At 35.5% G+C, this 15,899-nt stretch overlaps 1 protein-coding gene across 3 annotated transcripts in view; it reads right to left on the reverse strand.

Moving 5' to 3' along the window:
• Positions 1-1,307: 1,307 nt before the first annotated feature.
• Positions 1,308-15,899, reverse strand: part of KCTD5 (potassium channel tetramerization domain containing 5) — a 30,907-nt gene continuing 16,315 nt past the window's right edge. For all 3 annotated transcript variants that reach the window (XM_088520967.1, XM_010222062.2, XM_088520968.1), the window contains 2 exons: positions 11,448-11,573; positions 1,308-3,540 (listed from right to left, as the gene is read on the reverse strand). In XM_088520967.1, the coding sequence (XP_088377093.1) occupies positions 3,511-3,540; positions 11,448-11,573 (156 nt within the window). In that variant the 3' untranslated portion in view covers positions 1,308-3,510. The remainder of the gene's footprint in view (positions 3,541-11,447; positions 11,574-15,899) is intronic.

The raw sequence follows: 15,899 nt of genomic DNA on the forward strand, positions 1-15,899 counted from the left end.
ACTAAAAGAGCTATTTCATATTTACTGTGAGTGGCTGAGTCAGGCTGTATTTTTGGACAGTTATCATGGACCAGAGGACTCGGAATGAGCTGTTCATCAGGACAACAGATAAAATTCCATTTAATCACTGCTTGAAGAAAACCAAAAGCATTTGATTCACAAATCAATCATCTCCAATATCAAAAATTATCCTCTGACTAAATTAAGCCAACAGTACTACCTGTTTCCTAGCTTAAAGCAAGAAATTGCTATGGTAAATTTGAATTTTTCATTTTTTAAACAAAGTTATAAAATACAATTGTGTAAAAGTCCATAAAGATTTCCACTGAAAATCCCTTAATCATAATGATCCCATAATCATTAACCTCTTGTTCCATCAACAACATTTAACAACTTCACCAAACACAGACAGAAGAATATTTATATAGCAAAGGGGCATAAAGTTAAACTTTCTATAGAGTTTATATTTTAATGAGATGTCATTTCTATTAACTGTAGAGTAGTATCCCACCTTTCTGCTTTATTTCCTCCTGCTGTGATCTCTTCATGCTCGGGATCTTAACTTTTAACCTGGCATACTGTTTTGATTTAAGGATAGAAAAAAGTGTATAAATCCAGAGTCCACACTTCGCCTCGAAGACTTTCACAGTGGAGCTCTTCAAGTATGCTCTCTTAATGAACGTTTGCTTTACATAGTTATATGCTGTTCTCCTGTGGTAAACATTCCCTAAATGATAGAAAAGAAACAGACATAGGACTCCTCATCATGCAAAATGCTAACCAAAAAAAGCACTGTTCTGAAAACTTGATGTAGATCCAAGTCTAATGCAACTACCTTGTTAGTGTAAGTAATTTGATTAGAAACTACATGATGCAAATAAAGAAAAAAGAAATTTCTCTAAGGATCAACACCCAGTGCCCTGAAAAAGGCATGTGATAATACTTCAAGCTATCAGAAAGATTCAGGTGTGTTTTTTTTTTTTTTTTTTTTTTTAAAAAAAGACAATAGGAGAGTAGTTAGTTCAGGAGGTCTCATGCAACAGCATATGAAATCATTTACAAGCTCCTGCCTGTTAAGGTGGGATTTTTTTCTTGGTGATGGTGGTTTTTTTTGCTTTGTTTAGTTTTCTTCTTAAGATCTTCTTAAGATGAGGTATTGGAAAGAAAATGCAAAATAATTAACCCTTTATTTCCCCCAAGTTTGCTACAGCAGGGATGCAGCATAAACTAGATTTCAGGTAATCCCACCATAAAAGCACGTTGTTGAACTAATGATACTCCAGTGAAAAAAAGCCATTCTTAGAAAAAACAAAATCCTTTTACCTACTCTAAATTTGTTCAGTTTGCTCAGTTTGTTACTCATGCTTTGCTGTTCTCATTCTTTCAGCTGATGAATTAAAATGTTCTGTCTTTTTGTGTTAAAGAAAACAGAAGACAAAAACGGAGATTCAGAAGGATTACTATACAGTTATTTTAGGCATTAAAGTCCACTCGGGCCAATGCTGAATTACTCCGTAGAGCACAGCAAGGAAAGAACAAGAAACCTAGTTGGCTGCACATCGACGAGCTAGAGAGCCCAGAGAATATGATGGAGTCATACTGCTTAAAAACGCAGCGACTACTGCAGCAGAAGAAATGTTTTAATATGCAGTTAACATAGACAACCATTATGCTTATTTTCAAATACACAAGATTATCTGTTACTCTTTAGGGGAAATTTGAGTGCTAAATTGAAGCAGCTAAAATACGGGTGCCTAAAAAAGTATAAAAGTATAAACATTTTCCCCCTACATAATTACATTTTAGTAAATTCAATTCAGTTTTAACATCTTAAAAAAAGACAAACATTTTATGTATTGTGGAAAGGCCAGCAGCTTCCTGTGCAGACCACATCCAAGTGGCAAAATGCACTAATGCTTTCTAGCACTAGATGCATGGACAAAAACATTTAGCCCACTGCTTAACCTGCTTTGTAGAAATGTTTTTACAAATTATTTCTGCCCAACTTTTATCAATATACAATAAGTTTAAAAAAAACAGGCAGACCCTAGGTGCTTCACAATCAGGTTTGTATGTAAAGGATTACCTACAGTATATGCTTAAATTCCAAACTTACTGAGAATGAAAGTGGTTTTTTTTTTTTTTTTTTTTTTTTAGAATTCTAAACAATCTTACATGTTTTTCATGTTTTTGAGACTCATTTCTTCTGCTTTCAGCTACATATGTTAATGAAGCTGAATTTTATCCTATTAATTATTTCCAAAATGTGCTGAAGATTTTGCCTAAAACATAGTATATTAAAAAGCTCCAGTCTGGGTATTAGCCTTTATCAAGGACATAACCTAATAAAGCTGCACCAGATGTTTTCAAACAGTGTTTTTTAACTGCATAGTTGAAACAGTATAGAAAGATGGACTGATTTTAAGTATCCTGAATATCCAAAGCAATTACGATTTTTAATTGGATGATCTTGTGTTCACACTCAATGTTGATCTTAAACCCCCTCACAGAGATAAGAACCTAGGACTAGCCAGTCATATTTCTGCACAATCTCCAGTTCTCTTAGTAATCTTTACCAAAATCCATAGTGAGATCAACACCTGTAGCCATTCTTAAAAATATAAACACACACTCGTCTACGAAGATTTCAAAAGAAACAAAATGCTCAGTTGTTCGTTTAAAGCGAATTTTGATTCCCCTTCCAAACACCTGGCTAAGACTGGAGCATAACTTTTACAGGAGAACACTTTTGACAGGAGGAGTATCAAGAATGACTCAAATGAAGGACATTTTCTCTGACTTTCCTCTTCCCTTTGGGTATTAAAATATGCCATAAACCCAGTCAATAAATCAATATATACATCCTTCCTTGAGAAAGAAACACTTCTGTCTGTGGTGTAACATTTTATGTGCTAGTTTCAGTTGATCTCCTAGGTTGTTCTGCTGTTGTTACATGAGAGAATATGTCACAGAGCCATACGGAATGTGCAGTGTAAGAGTCACCTGGGGCTGCCACCGATTCCAAAACAACATAGGCCCCAAAATTTGCATTTGTGGCCTGTAATGTGTGTGTGTGTGTGTGTGTGTGTGTGTAGCACCAGTTACATTGTCCTTTAAATGTTTACAATGACTAGTGAGAAAAACTCTTCAAACTGATCGACATTGGGTCATCCAGCACCAGGCATTAAGTGCTACATGTCTCAGAGAAAAATATGAGTGCATGGTCACTTCTATTCAAATGACCAATGTCAGTCAGCCCATAAAAGAGTACAACCATGCACTACAACCAAAACTTAACACACACTCTCACACCATCTATTCCCACTAAGTAATCTTGCAATGCTTTCAGCCAGTTTACACCAGCTTATAGGCAAAAATGGTTGAACCCAGATCAACAGAAAATTGTCTAAATCAGATTTTTTTTCTTTTGCAGCCAAGCCTCTTCAATGTGACAATTCACTGCTTCTTGGAATAAAAGAGAGAATATATCTTCAGCATTCAATACCATCTTCACATCCTGGAACCTCTTTCTTGCAAAATCTGGAAGAGACCAATAAAAATAATATATGTATATAAATGAAAATTCCCTCAATATTATTCCTAAAGCATGGAGGACAAAGTACAGCATGATCACGACTTTAAATAACTGATGAATTGTCATGGAGCTGGTTCAAGAACATTCTTGAAGCTTATGCTGTAAGGCTGAAAAAAAAGGAAGATTGATACATACAATATCCCCTAACGAACACCACTAAAACAGATGCAAAACCTCTAGGAACCGAGTCTTACTAATATAAGCAAATCTTTAGTGTTGGTATATATAAAAGCTAAGCCACTTCACCTCATCGTAGTTCTGACAATACTTAGGTCCCTATATGGTAAATGAACTCAGTTATTTCATTAAAAATTGGGATTTAATTTTCATTTACCCTGACCTAGTAAAATAGTCTCAACTCTGTCATTTTAGCTGCTGTGTCCCATAAAAACAGTACTGAAAACATAAATTAGCAATTTAAAATATGCACTTAGGATAAGATGACACAAGTACTTTTCAAAGGCTGATTATGAGTCTACAAGAACTAAACCAACATTTGGAATAGATGCCTAAGCTTGATGTCTTGCATGAGCTAAATTCAGCCCACTACATTTCTTCAGACTTTTGCTATACTGTGTGATATATAAGGCTTAGCTGTTGAAGGCTTAGCTATATGTGAAAATAAGTACTACGTTGAATTCGGTTTTAAAATACTTTTACGTGAACATTATTTGGTCATGCAAGATCTCGTAAGTCTGCTAAGCATCCTTGTCTACATGAAAACTGTGTCTTTGAAGTCAGGACATAGCATGTTACACTTATCCCATATTACTTCATCCAACATTGTCCCTTGTATTGCCCAAGACAGGGAGTTGAGAGGCAGTGAAGGCTGTGATTCATAAGGAGGAATAGGTTTCTCAAAAGTTCCGTCCATGGAATTTCATCTTCCTATTGAATTGAGATTTCCATGACAGCGAATAAAAGCATCTGTTAAGAGCTTTTTGATTGATTTTTTTTTTGATATTTTTGGGGGTGCTAAAAAGAGTCAGTTTGTTAAATAGTAATTTTAAAAGGCATATTTTAAAAAGACTAAAGTCTAATAGAAAAAATATGCCCTTGAACAAACAGGAATCCTCATCTATAGCATCTTAAAACATGGAAGGCCACCTAGCCTACTTCTACCTGGACTATTTTTGCCTTTTCTATTTCAATTCTCTTCAGTTCCTCCAGTGAGGAAAGGATCAAATGCTTAGGACTAACTAGCAACCACATTCTTGGTTGACCACTCTAAATTGAAAGGCCATCAGCAATAATGAGATTAACTAATGCTGTTTATTACTAACAACGAACTACAGAACTATAGTTCTTTATAAGCAAACTATAGAACAAATCATGACAGTAGGAAAAAAAAAAAAGACTAAGCGAAGCTCCAAAGATACTGAGCATAAGCACTGAACAACATTCACCAGTATGTGAAATTATCTAAGACACTGCATTTTATTTTGTTTCTTGGCTGTTTTCCTGATGTTAGGGCAGAGCTCTTGATTTCAAAAGCTGAAAGAAAGTAAATGCATGAACGTCAAGAAATGCTCATAGTGGTCTTCAATGTAGAATTTCCTTCTATGGTGATTATCATATAGTTTTGTAATAAAACAAAAACCTCATGCTAATACCCAGTGGTACATTCCATCCCAAAGGATCCAGTCTGATAGTACACACAAACTCTTCCATCTTTGTGCCTGTGAGGTAAAAATTAGCAACCACTTAACATAGCAGTTTCATACAATTTTAAATGAAAAAAAAATCTAGGGTTTGGTTTTCTTTTTATTATTATCTTTTTATTATAAAATGTTGGTAATTTAATCCCATCATCCCTTATTAATCATCAAGCCTAGTAAGTCTTTCATCGGGACTGTAGTCAGGTATAGAGTCTTCCCTACTCTGCATAGCTATATAGGATTTTTCAAGACTTTAGTTCATGAAGACCCTTGCCACCATTTGTATGCCTCACAAACATTTGAGTATTAACTTACTTCCAAGAAAATCTACTTTATCCCTTGCACTTCCTGCAGTACTTGGATTTTACGTTGTAGCTAGGAATTTCTTTTTCATCATAATCAATACTACTGGCATTCAGAAGTTATGAAACCAGATGACAATGCAGATGCTTTGCTAAAGTTCCAACTGTGAAACATTTTAAGGCATATATTGTAGCCAATATTGCTTATTTCATGAAGATAATTTTCTGTGTGCACTAAATGACATGCATTTTGATAAATGCTTCATACTTGAACTCTTTCCAAAAATATTTGCAGTTGGCCACAGCTGAGAACAAGTATTGGGGTAGATATCCATATAGTGGGTATTGCTCTGACATAACAAATACAGTTGGCAAGTGAAACAGTCACTAAGAGAAGCAAAAACATGGCTGAAGCAAGTACCTGCACATTAGAATATAGTACTGGTTCAAATCATTTTATAAATCTTTCCCATTTAAAATGCAATATTTGAATTCATTCTTTCCTGGAAGATAAATAATATTTTAAAGATTAATAGAGTTAGAACTACTTTTTTGTACTTCAAGAACACAGGAAATAGGATAAACCCAATCAGATCTAGATGCTGCACTTAACACACTTTGCTGAGCCTGCAATCCAACGTAAGGCAGAAACCTTCATCAGATCAAGATATATTTTAACACACACTTTAATTAATGCTTCTTCTACAACCTCAACCTTTATTAAAAAGAAAAAAAAATCTTTTGATTAAGAAGGTCTCCTGATAAATATTCCCTCCATGTCTCTTTAGAAACTGAAAAATGATCTCTTATCAAGAATAGTATCACTCAGGCTTATTTCTTAGATACTGAAAAGATGATTTTGTCTCTTTTGCAATTTAAAATTTCTATTTCTTTTCTGAGAGAAAAAAAAAAAGAGAGAGAAAAAAAGAAAGAAGGCTATTCTTGAAAACACTAAAGGCTTATCAGACAAAAATGTTGAGAGATGTCTCAACACTTTACATGTCACTTACATTTGAAAATAGTTATGGTAGGTCTTCCCCTAAACTGCCAATATCTAGGACTGAGCAGTACAGTCTTTCCCACCTCTTTTTTTTCTTCTTTTGTAAATCTTTTCCTCAAAGCTCCAAAGCAGAATCAGGTACCAAAGAAGTCTTTATCTGAGAATGTGCTCCACACTAGCGAAGGCCTCTGTAATGTTCCCCTACCCTTACATTTTAGACCTTTTGCCTTTGGAATTTTCTGTTCTTTTTTCCCTCCACGTTCAACAGGCTCAAGTTGACTTAGAAGTACTCACAGAGCTGAATAAACTCTCAAGTTCTAAGGGGCCTGAGTGCAACTGCTTTTTAGAGAAGCGAGCTTGAGAAGACTTCTTCCCATTCTGAAATGATTTGCTGCTAATCAAAGAGCTTCTTAAGAGACTCTCTCTCTCTCAAGCAGCCTAGGAATCCTGCGTTCAATTCCACTACAGGACTAGTTTACTTCCCCACCCACCCACCCTAATACAGGTTCAGATTTTTGCCCTTCCTTACAGTCATTCCTGAAGGCTTGAGGGAAGAGCACACTTTACCTCAAAGTAGTTTCTACTAGTACTCATTAAGACAATAATTTAGCTTTTTCTCCAACCATGTTGAGAAAAAAAGAACTTCAGAGGTAAGTATAAAGCTGCAATTATAGAAGGAAAAAAAAAAGTGTACAGATAAGAAGCTGAAACACGGTCTCATGCAATTACAAGTATATAGAATATATATGGATTCCAGTGACTATTTGTCCATCGTGTCATTGAACTTTCAAGGCTAAGTTATTCCCCAGAAGCTGAGTGGCAGGACAGATGGGAGCAGTGCTTGTAGGCACTTTAGAAAAAAGTTGTGGAAGTTGTTCTTTCCAATCCTACTTTAAAGGTCACAGCTAGAAAATCACATAAGTACCTTGATCTTCAATAAGATTAACTAATCTTAACAGTAAGAATAACTAATCTTAACTAATCCTAACTGTAAGAATAAAATCATTTCCTTGTATTTGTCCGGCCTCAATTTGAAAACCAGAAAACATTTTGATATAGCAAAAACAAGTCTTATCAGGTAAGACTTTTGATTATATTGGACTTTTGATCAAAAAACATTTCCTTTCTAGAAACTATAGGAAGAGCTTTTCTCAGCACAACTGTAAAAGACCTGATCACAATACAAATAACAGCAGCATTGACTCAAGTCTGTCAAAGAAGCGACAAGCCAGAGCAGATATTCTGTCATTACTAACTGTGCCGTAACTATAACCACAAACAAATACACCACCAGGACTAGCCAACGGACAGCACTAGTGGGGTAAAGATTGGATGGGGCTTGAAAAAAAAAAAAAGCATGTGGGTAAAATCCTAGGGCAGCTAGTGCTCACCATGACATTTAAACTTAATCTGAGTCATTCATATCGTAATCCGTCTCTTCATCCTCGCTCTGAGTAGCATGCAGCATGCAGCAAGTATAGAGAAAGGAAGGGAAAAGAAAAGATTGCAAGTGAGTCAGAGCTGCAACGAAGTACAGTCCACTTAAGCTTGACGCAACTGAGGTGACATTTGCTTATTTTTAACTAGACACCCACTCTTCACAAAAAAATAACACAGAAGACTCTTTTAAGCGGGAACATTATAAAATTCATGAAATTTTCCATTCCAAGATATCCTAAAGTCAGCAGACAAAAGTCAATAGTGGTAAATAACATAACACAGGGTCCATAGAGACAATTTAAATCCAACTATGAAACTGGCACCTTAACTGTGTTTACTCTCCACACACATGGAAGGATAGCACTTGAGAATCGAACTATGGATGAAGGAATATGAATTGGCCTTGGTCATTCCTCCCAAGAGTGGTAGGTCAATAAAGTAGAATGAAAGAAAGTAATGCTCTTGGCAACAAAGGTTGTCCTGCTAGTAGCAATGACATCTCAGAAGAAGGCATTGAAATGCTCTAAGTCAATGTCACAGAGGGGTTAATTTCCTTCTTGATTTTCAAGAAGGGAGTATACATTCACCAATGTATAGTACAGTTAAGCACTGTACAGATTTGCCAGCTGTTACAGACTGCACAAATCTTCCACGGATTCTGATTACTCAGGCATCCCATGTTTCAAAGTTTTAATTGTTACCAATTCCCTACACTAACCTACAAAGGCAAACTGTTCCCAAAAAAGGAGAAAAAATCTCTTGGAAGGAATGAAGGTGAAATTTGATTAGATGGTCTGCTCAGAAAATGCTTTTTCCTGTTTTGAGAGTCGAATACTATTAATTGAAATATTAGTATCTTGTGATACACACAAAACTGCGTTCTCATAATAGGAATGATTTCAGAAGCCATGGCAAAATCTCACTAACTACTACTTCTGCACTAGCGTGGGTTACTATATAATTTTAATGAGACGTTTCAATTTTAATCACACGATGTTCTTTAAAACCAATTCAGACACTAATAAACAGACCACAGATTGGAGGATTAAAGCTGGCTAAGCAGGAAACTACTGAGACAACTGCTCTCAAGGATCAGTCAAGATTCGTGTTCACAAGTGTAATGAACTTCTCAGTCAAAAAGGGTAGATGGTCATCTTTTGTTTGTTTGTTTTGTATTTTTCCCCCCAAATGTATGATATATAAAGGATATATTAAAAACAAAATACATCAAAAATGATTCTTCAAGTGTTTCCAACTCTTCAGAGCATCCCTTTAAGACATTCTCTCTCATATTGCAGGTGATGAGCAAACTTACACATTAACATACGTTAACGCATTAACATTACACATTACCACAAACTTACACACAAGATTCCAGTAAGGTGGGGTTTTTTTGGTTTGTTTGTTTTTATAATGAATTCCTATGTTTGGGTGTTATCCACACACTGTTAAAGAGATTCTCCATGTTATACTTCCAAATGGTATATAACCAGCCAATGTCCGAGGATAATTTAATCCATTTGCTTTCTAAGGTGACTCTCATCACAAAGAACTTGAGATTGGCAAATGAAGTTTCTCAAACTTTGCAGACATGCAACCCTTTTATTCTCACAGGACGCTCCTATCTGCCGCTCTCTCTCTCCCTGCCCACCCTTGAAATACAACCACCAGGTATTTCTCTTTGAAAAACAAATACTTCATTTTACAGCTAGCAAGCTGCTTGTAAAGAAACAGTTTATACTAATACCAGACACAGTTCCAGGTAAACTTGACCTTTCAATATACCACCACCTCATTTACCACCTCTTTGCTGAGAGAGCAGCAGTGCAGTTCCTTCTGCCTTACGGAGTGAAATGCAGCTATAATTATTGATTATAAAAAGTCTCTATCACACAGGAAACTGCTTATTGCCATTATTTACTAGCAACAGCTCAATTATTCCAGAGTGCTTATACCTGCAACTAAAGCTTAGCACTAATTTTTACTCTTCACCCTGATCCCAAAATGCTCTCATCTTCTCCGAAATGATGATCAAGAAGGTCTAAGATTTAGTTTTATCTCAGAGCCACTGCATGTAGTATGATAGGAGTCATACTTTACTCTGGACTAGCTTTTTTGTTCATCCTTTAATCATTTTATTTTCTTCATATTTTCTACTAATTTAAGGATGCAGTACAGCTCTGGAAATTACTCTAGTGCTTTCCTGCCAAAGATTACAATAATTTCTTATGAAGATGTATATTACATTCAAGAATTACATTTTTTATTTCAGGTACAAATCCCAGCCCTGAACTATTACCATACACCTCTAACTTGGCAACTTTTCATTTTTCTTGTAGCATTATAGCAAAGGCAGACCTGTCTGGGGTTTTAGAAAAAAAAAAAAAAAAAAAGGCACCATAGACCAAGTTGACTGTTCACCCTTGACTAAATTAATCCTTCGTAACTAAAGTTTTGTGTATTTTTATAATTTCTTTTGCAAGAGAGCAACACGATCAAGTGATCAAGTTACAAGACACAGAAAATACTGAAATGTCTGAGTACACTGGAGGTCCCAGCAAAAAGACCCAGATTATGTTTTAGCATTATTTGTCTCTTGAACCTGAAGATTTATTTCTTAGAAGGTGATTTTTGAAAATGCAACCCTTTATGCTTAACCAGTTGTTTCCCCTTTAAACATACCAAATTAAAAGCTTCTAAGAAGCTTCTACAGAAGTAGCCAATTTGTCTGTAGCCTTCTCCTCACACAAGGCAACAGTATCATGATAGAAACAGTTTGATACATACGGAAGAGAACAATATAATTCATTACAAACAAAACTAGGCAAACTTCCTACAGTTCAATTGTGTCTTTTTTTTAATCTTTTGCTTTAGAAACACTGAAAGATGAATGATGAAACTGCTAAGACACTACACCCATTACAATCTCTTTGTAAAGCTGGTTACAGAAAGAAGAGAGAACTAAGTGGAAACCTGAAAATAGCAAGCAAATATCTTCATTAAAGAGGAACATATCTTATAAATTATTGCAGAAGACTATTTTTCAGAAGGAGTATATTACATTGGCATTCTTGATAGTGAAAATTCTTCAGTTGAGCGCAAGCAAGAGAAATGTTTTTGAACTGTTTAGGTGGCAGAAAAAGAAATCTCTCAAATGCGTGAGAAATGAAAGGTAGATTCTCAAATGGAAACAGCAGATGTTTACCACTACTCAAAGAACACGGCAGATATCAGGAACAGTACAGAGTAGTCCATTTAAAGAATCTATTTTATATTTACAACAAATGCATGTTGACTGTACCATTTATGTTTTTTTGTACATCGAACCAGGAACCATTATTCCTCGAGGGGAAGAAGGCAATTAACGGTCCAGAATACAGGTAGGCCCAGCATGACTTGGCCAAGTCTGCCTGCTTTAACATCATTCATTACTCTATTGTCTAATAACTTACCTTTGCTTTTTCACTGGGTTCACTGGTTGTGCCATACGGAGTGTTATGCAATTCTTTTGAGACAACACACAGAAATTCAGCCTGATCTTCGTTGCCATAGTTATAGGAAGAACCAATACTAACCAGCTGAAAGAAGAAAAAAAAGTCAATTGCATTTCCACATAGAATAATTTCTATCAATTATCCTCATTAACACAAACACCCCTCATTCTTCAGACTGCTGACTGTGCCTGAAGCACGATTCTCCACTTCAATACAAATATATTTTAATATTGACAAATACATTGACATTCTACTGCTAAGATAGACATAGTTTTTCTTTTAAAACATTTACAAATTGAATAGTTTAAGCTTATTTATGATTGCATTGTCAAAGAAGAGGCTACAGACGTAGGCCAGTGGAGAAGCAGCCTGTGTCCCGTGATTTCTTGGAAACTTTCCTGTCCTCCAAAGTTAATTTTTAAAAGGTTTGTATAAGGTGTCTCAATATGGTGTGATTTAACATGTAAATGGCTACATGCACGAAGCAGTCTAGCCTAAAGAGACACCCACCATTTCACTTGCAGAACGATGGTCCTTCTATTGGAATATATTTGGAGTGGACAAAGCTGAAAACAGCGTTTGACTGGAAAATAGCAAGACACAGCATGGTGGGACACTAAGACTAACACTGGAAATTCATGTGTGCTCCTACAGGGAAGTTAGTTAAAGAAGCATTACAAGCAGAAGCCATGTATAATGAAATGTGACTTATTTACAAGCTTCTGGAAATCTCAGTACTGAACGATAACAGTTTATAGAGAAAAAAGTATATGCTCAACACCAGTATTACATATGTATCATGTTTATCAACTGGTAGTTTTATATAACTTTCCTTACTTTACACACAGTACACTTGCCTAATGCTAGAAGTTTTACATAGCCTGCCTTCTTCAGACAGTATCAATCCAGACGTAGCTACCTTAGTTTTGTAAATGTTTATTTCAAAAGTATGACAAGATTATCTATGGTATTACAATTACTGACCCAAATCAAGAACCTAAATGTCAACCTGTTGCACAGACAGTGCATCTAAGTGTTATTACCACATCTACACTAAATCTACTTAACAAGCCACCAGAGACACATAAGGCTGTTCTACTCCCCATTCTTCAGTTCACATACTAATTTCCAAACCCTATATGACAGAAGTTATTAGTCCAAAACCCAGATCAGTAATCAGTCTCAATTATCTTAATACTGTGCCATAATTTTAGGTCCATAGAGAAAGCTGTCTAAAAGCAAACTGAGTACTTACATCAGCCTAGCAGAGCAAAAAAGAGAGTAAAAGACTTCTTAAAACAGAGAGGGTGCAACTGTAGGATCCATACTTGAGGGATAAGACTATTTTTCCAAGTGTAAACCAAGGTTAAAAGCAGCTTCCACGGAAGCACTGTCATGAGAGTACAAAGTCTCACGGCACTTTTAAGAGGAGATACAGGACAGAGATGCTCAGATACAATACTACAGTAGGACAGCCACGCAAGCATCTCAACAGATGGATACAGACCATGCGTACGAAGAGCAGTAGGCACTATGCCTACACAATGAACCAACTTGATGGCAGTTCTAGGCAATGCTGAAATTTTTGGACATGATGATCTTACAGTATCCTCCAAATCAGGCTTAAGTCCCCCTCTTCATTGCCCAGCCTCTACTCCTACTGTATCCTGCTCAGAGCTAAAGCAATGTTATTTACAAGGCCTCTCTTATTAGGGAGGGGGAAGTAAGAGCTGTCGGAGGAAATCTGAACGCTTTGCAGTCTCCACCACAATGTATTTGTCTGATACAAAATCACAAACCCCATAAAATAACAGTTGCTTAGTTGCACAAAATGGACTAAGAAAGTCTACCATGGGTGAGAAGCCAATCCAGAATTACTTAATTTATAGAGATGATTTGTTGATTCTCTTCCCTATCAGCAAAAAGTAATGTACACAAATTTTCAGGAAAAAAAAAAGCTGCTCAACTAGCTCTAAGTCCATTAAAGCAGCACAAAATTTAGATTTAGCAATATACAAATATATCACTATATGTCTGCATTATATAGCAATTGTCAACTATATAATACAATTACAATAATTACTTCAATTCTCAAGGTGAAATGTAAGGAATATTTTAAATGGTATTTTTAACTCATTTAAAAAACAAAATAATAATAAAAAGTTGGATAGGTGTTTAAATAAACCCCCAAAATGTATCTTCACCTAAGGGAAATTTGAAAAATAAAATTCAAGCATATGATTTAGTTAATAGTCACCTTTTTTTCTTGTGAAATGGCAAGAATTGTATAGCAGATAAACTATGATAATTACTATAGTAATTATACTACCAGAAGGAGGAAAAACTGGACTTCACTCATTGACACTCAACACAATTACATGATCTCCCTCCAAAAAAGATACAATACGAGCCTTATTATCAGCCAAATCATGAATCCCAATTTTAACAATGAAACGTATTGAGTAGATAGCTACTTAAAACCCTCCATTCATGCTTTAGTTGACCTTTTGGGCATGACTCTTTTTAGGAAGCATGGTAAGCTATTAGCTAAACTGTAGGCTGTTAGCTAGCAGAATAAAAGCTATTAATTTTTCTGGCTGTGGTAAGTCTGGACAACTTTTTTTTTGATATTATTAAGCAGTTGGTGCCTTTGAAAATACAGTTCCCTTTGTAATGTTAAGTAACATTTATTCAAAATTCAGTTTCACTATCAATTCCATACACCTACAACTGAGAATATATTACTTGTATAATGTCAATAGTATGCTTGAAACTGTTGTAGCTTCTTGAGATGCATCAGTAGCAGAAAGGGGAAAGGCAGAAAAAAAGCAATGGAAAATGGTTGCAACTTAGAACTGAATTGTAGTGCCAGAAAATAACAATTAGAAATGAAGCGATTTTATGCGTTGATATTCCAAAAGTCATCTAGGCATTCCCAGTATCGGTAAGCATGCTTTGAAAAGGATGCTGAAAAATGACAAGTTGTTACTTAATTAAAAAACAACAATAAATCAGAGTAATCTGAGGTCTGCATGTAAAGCATGTATTACAATAAATAGCAAGAGGCTCTCAAGTTATCCAGCCCAGCGTGCCTCAAACTTTCGGAAAATACAAGCCTTTTCTGGCTCATGGGTCCTAAGCAGCAGAGCTCTAGCGACCAAGAACTTAAGGGAAAAAATTATGGATTTGGGTGCTATTTATATGTATTTTTCCTCTTTTAATGTCTATGATATTTCATTATACTTTTTACTAACACATGGTGATCCTTCTTGAGGCCGCTGTGAGCTCCAGTTGTGCCCGTAAGTGAGTATTGTTATGTTAAATATCAAGAAAATTCACTTGATTGAGATCTATTAACTGTTTGTGTAGAATAATGTTCCTGACACTAGTAGGCTGAGAGCTGCAACTAACAAAGGCAGTGATGGAAAGCATTTAAGTATTTTTTTTAATTAACAGAAATAGAGTTATTTGCATTACACTGAAGATAGAAACAAGTGGAAAGCTCCTGTCCTCAAAAGCTTGAATTATAAAGTAAGATAAAAGATAGTCATCAGAAAGGTCCAAGGAAAAAAAATGGCCTAAGTGATGATTGACAGAGACCACCTTATTTTCAGGCTTGTTTTCAAGAAAGTAAAGAGTTAGTAACGATTTGGGATACAATAATGAAGAAATTTTTGAAGATATTTCCCGAGTCTGTAAGAAAAAAGAATGCGTTTTTAAAATGTAAGAAAAGCAGACAAAAATTGGTATAGCTGACAGAACAATTCAGCTACAAGTAAATCATTCCTGCATGAAGTTATCCAATGGCAGCAGAATATATAAATCTCCTCCAGTCCTACATCAATGACTGCACACCAGAAATATCCTTATGAGCAGGCTCTACCTGAACAAAATGGTTGGTGCCTCACCTTACTTCTGAAGCGAACAAATCTTATGCCTGCTTGAATGCCAGAACTAGGTCTCAAAGCCAGTTACATTTGATAGCTTTTTTTTTAGTCCAGAATCTACATACCACTTCAACTTTTACAAACAATGTGTTTCCTACCTGCCTTTGCCTTCTTACCACAGGAGTTACTTAGAGTAACTATCCCTTCTACTTTCTGACTACTAATGCCCTCCTTTCTCTGAAGGTCTGATTCTCATACCAGGGAAAACTCAAAATTATTTTCAAATTTTATTTAGCTTAGACAATTACTGCTTCTATTTCAGACCTGGAGAACTGCTTGTATATTGAAATGCTCATCCTTTTATTATACTAATAATAGTTGACAGAACAAAATAAATTAGTTCTCTCTTTTTTTTTTTTTTTTTTTTTTTAACCAGATCAAGTTATATAATACAAGAACAACCTCCACTCCTTAGAGATATATTGTCTTCATTCCATTGCCTTTTCAAAGAGTTTGCAAAAGA

The sequence above is a fragment of the Tinamus guttatus genome, unplaced genomic scaffold, assembly GCF_059628265.1.
Source record: "Tinamus guttatus ecotype Peru unplaced genomic scaffold, ASM5962826v1 Tinamus_guttatus_pri_ptg000107l, whole genome shotgun sequence".
Lineage (NCBI taxonomy): Eukaryota > Metazoa > Chordata > Aves > Tinamiformes > Tinamidae > Tinamus > Tinamus guttatus.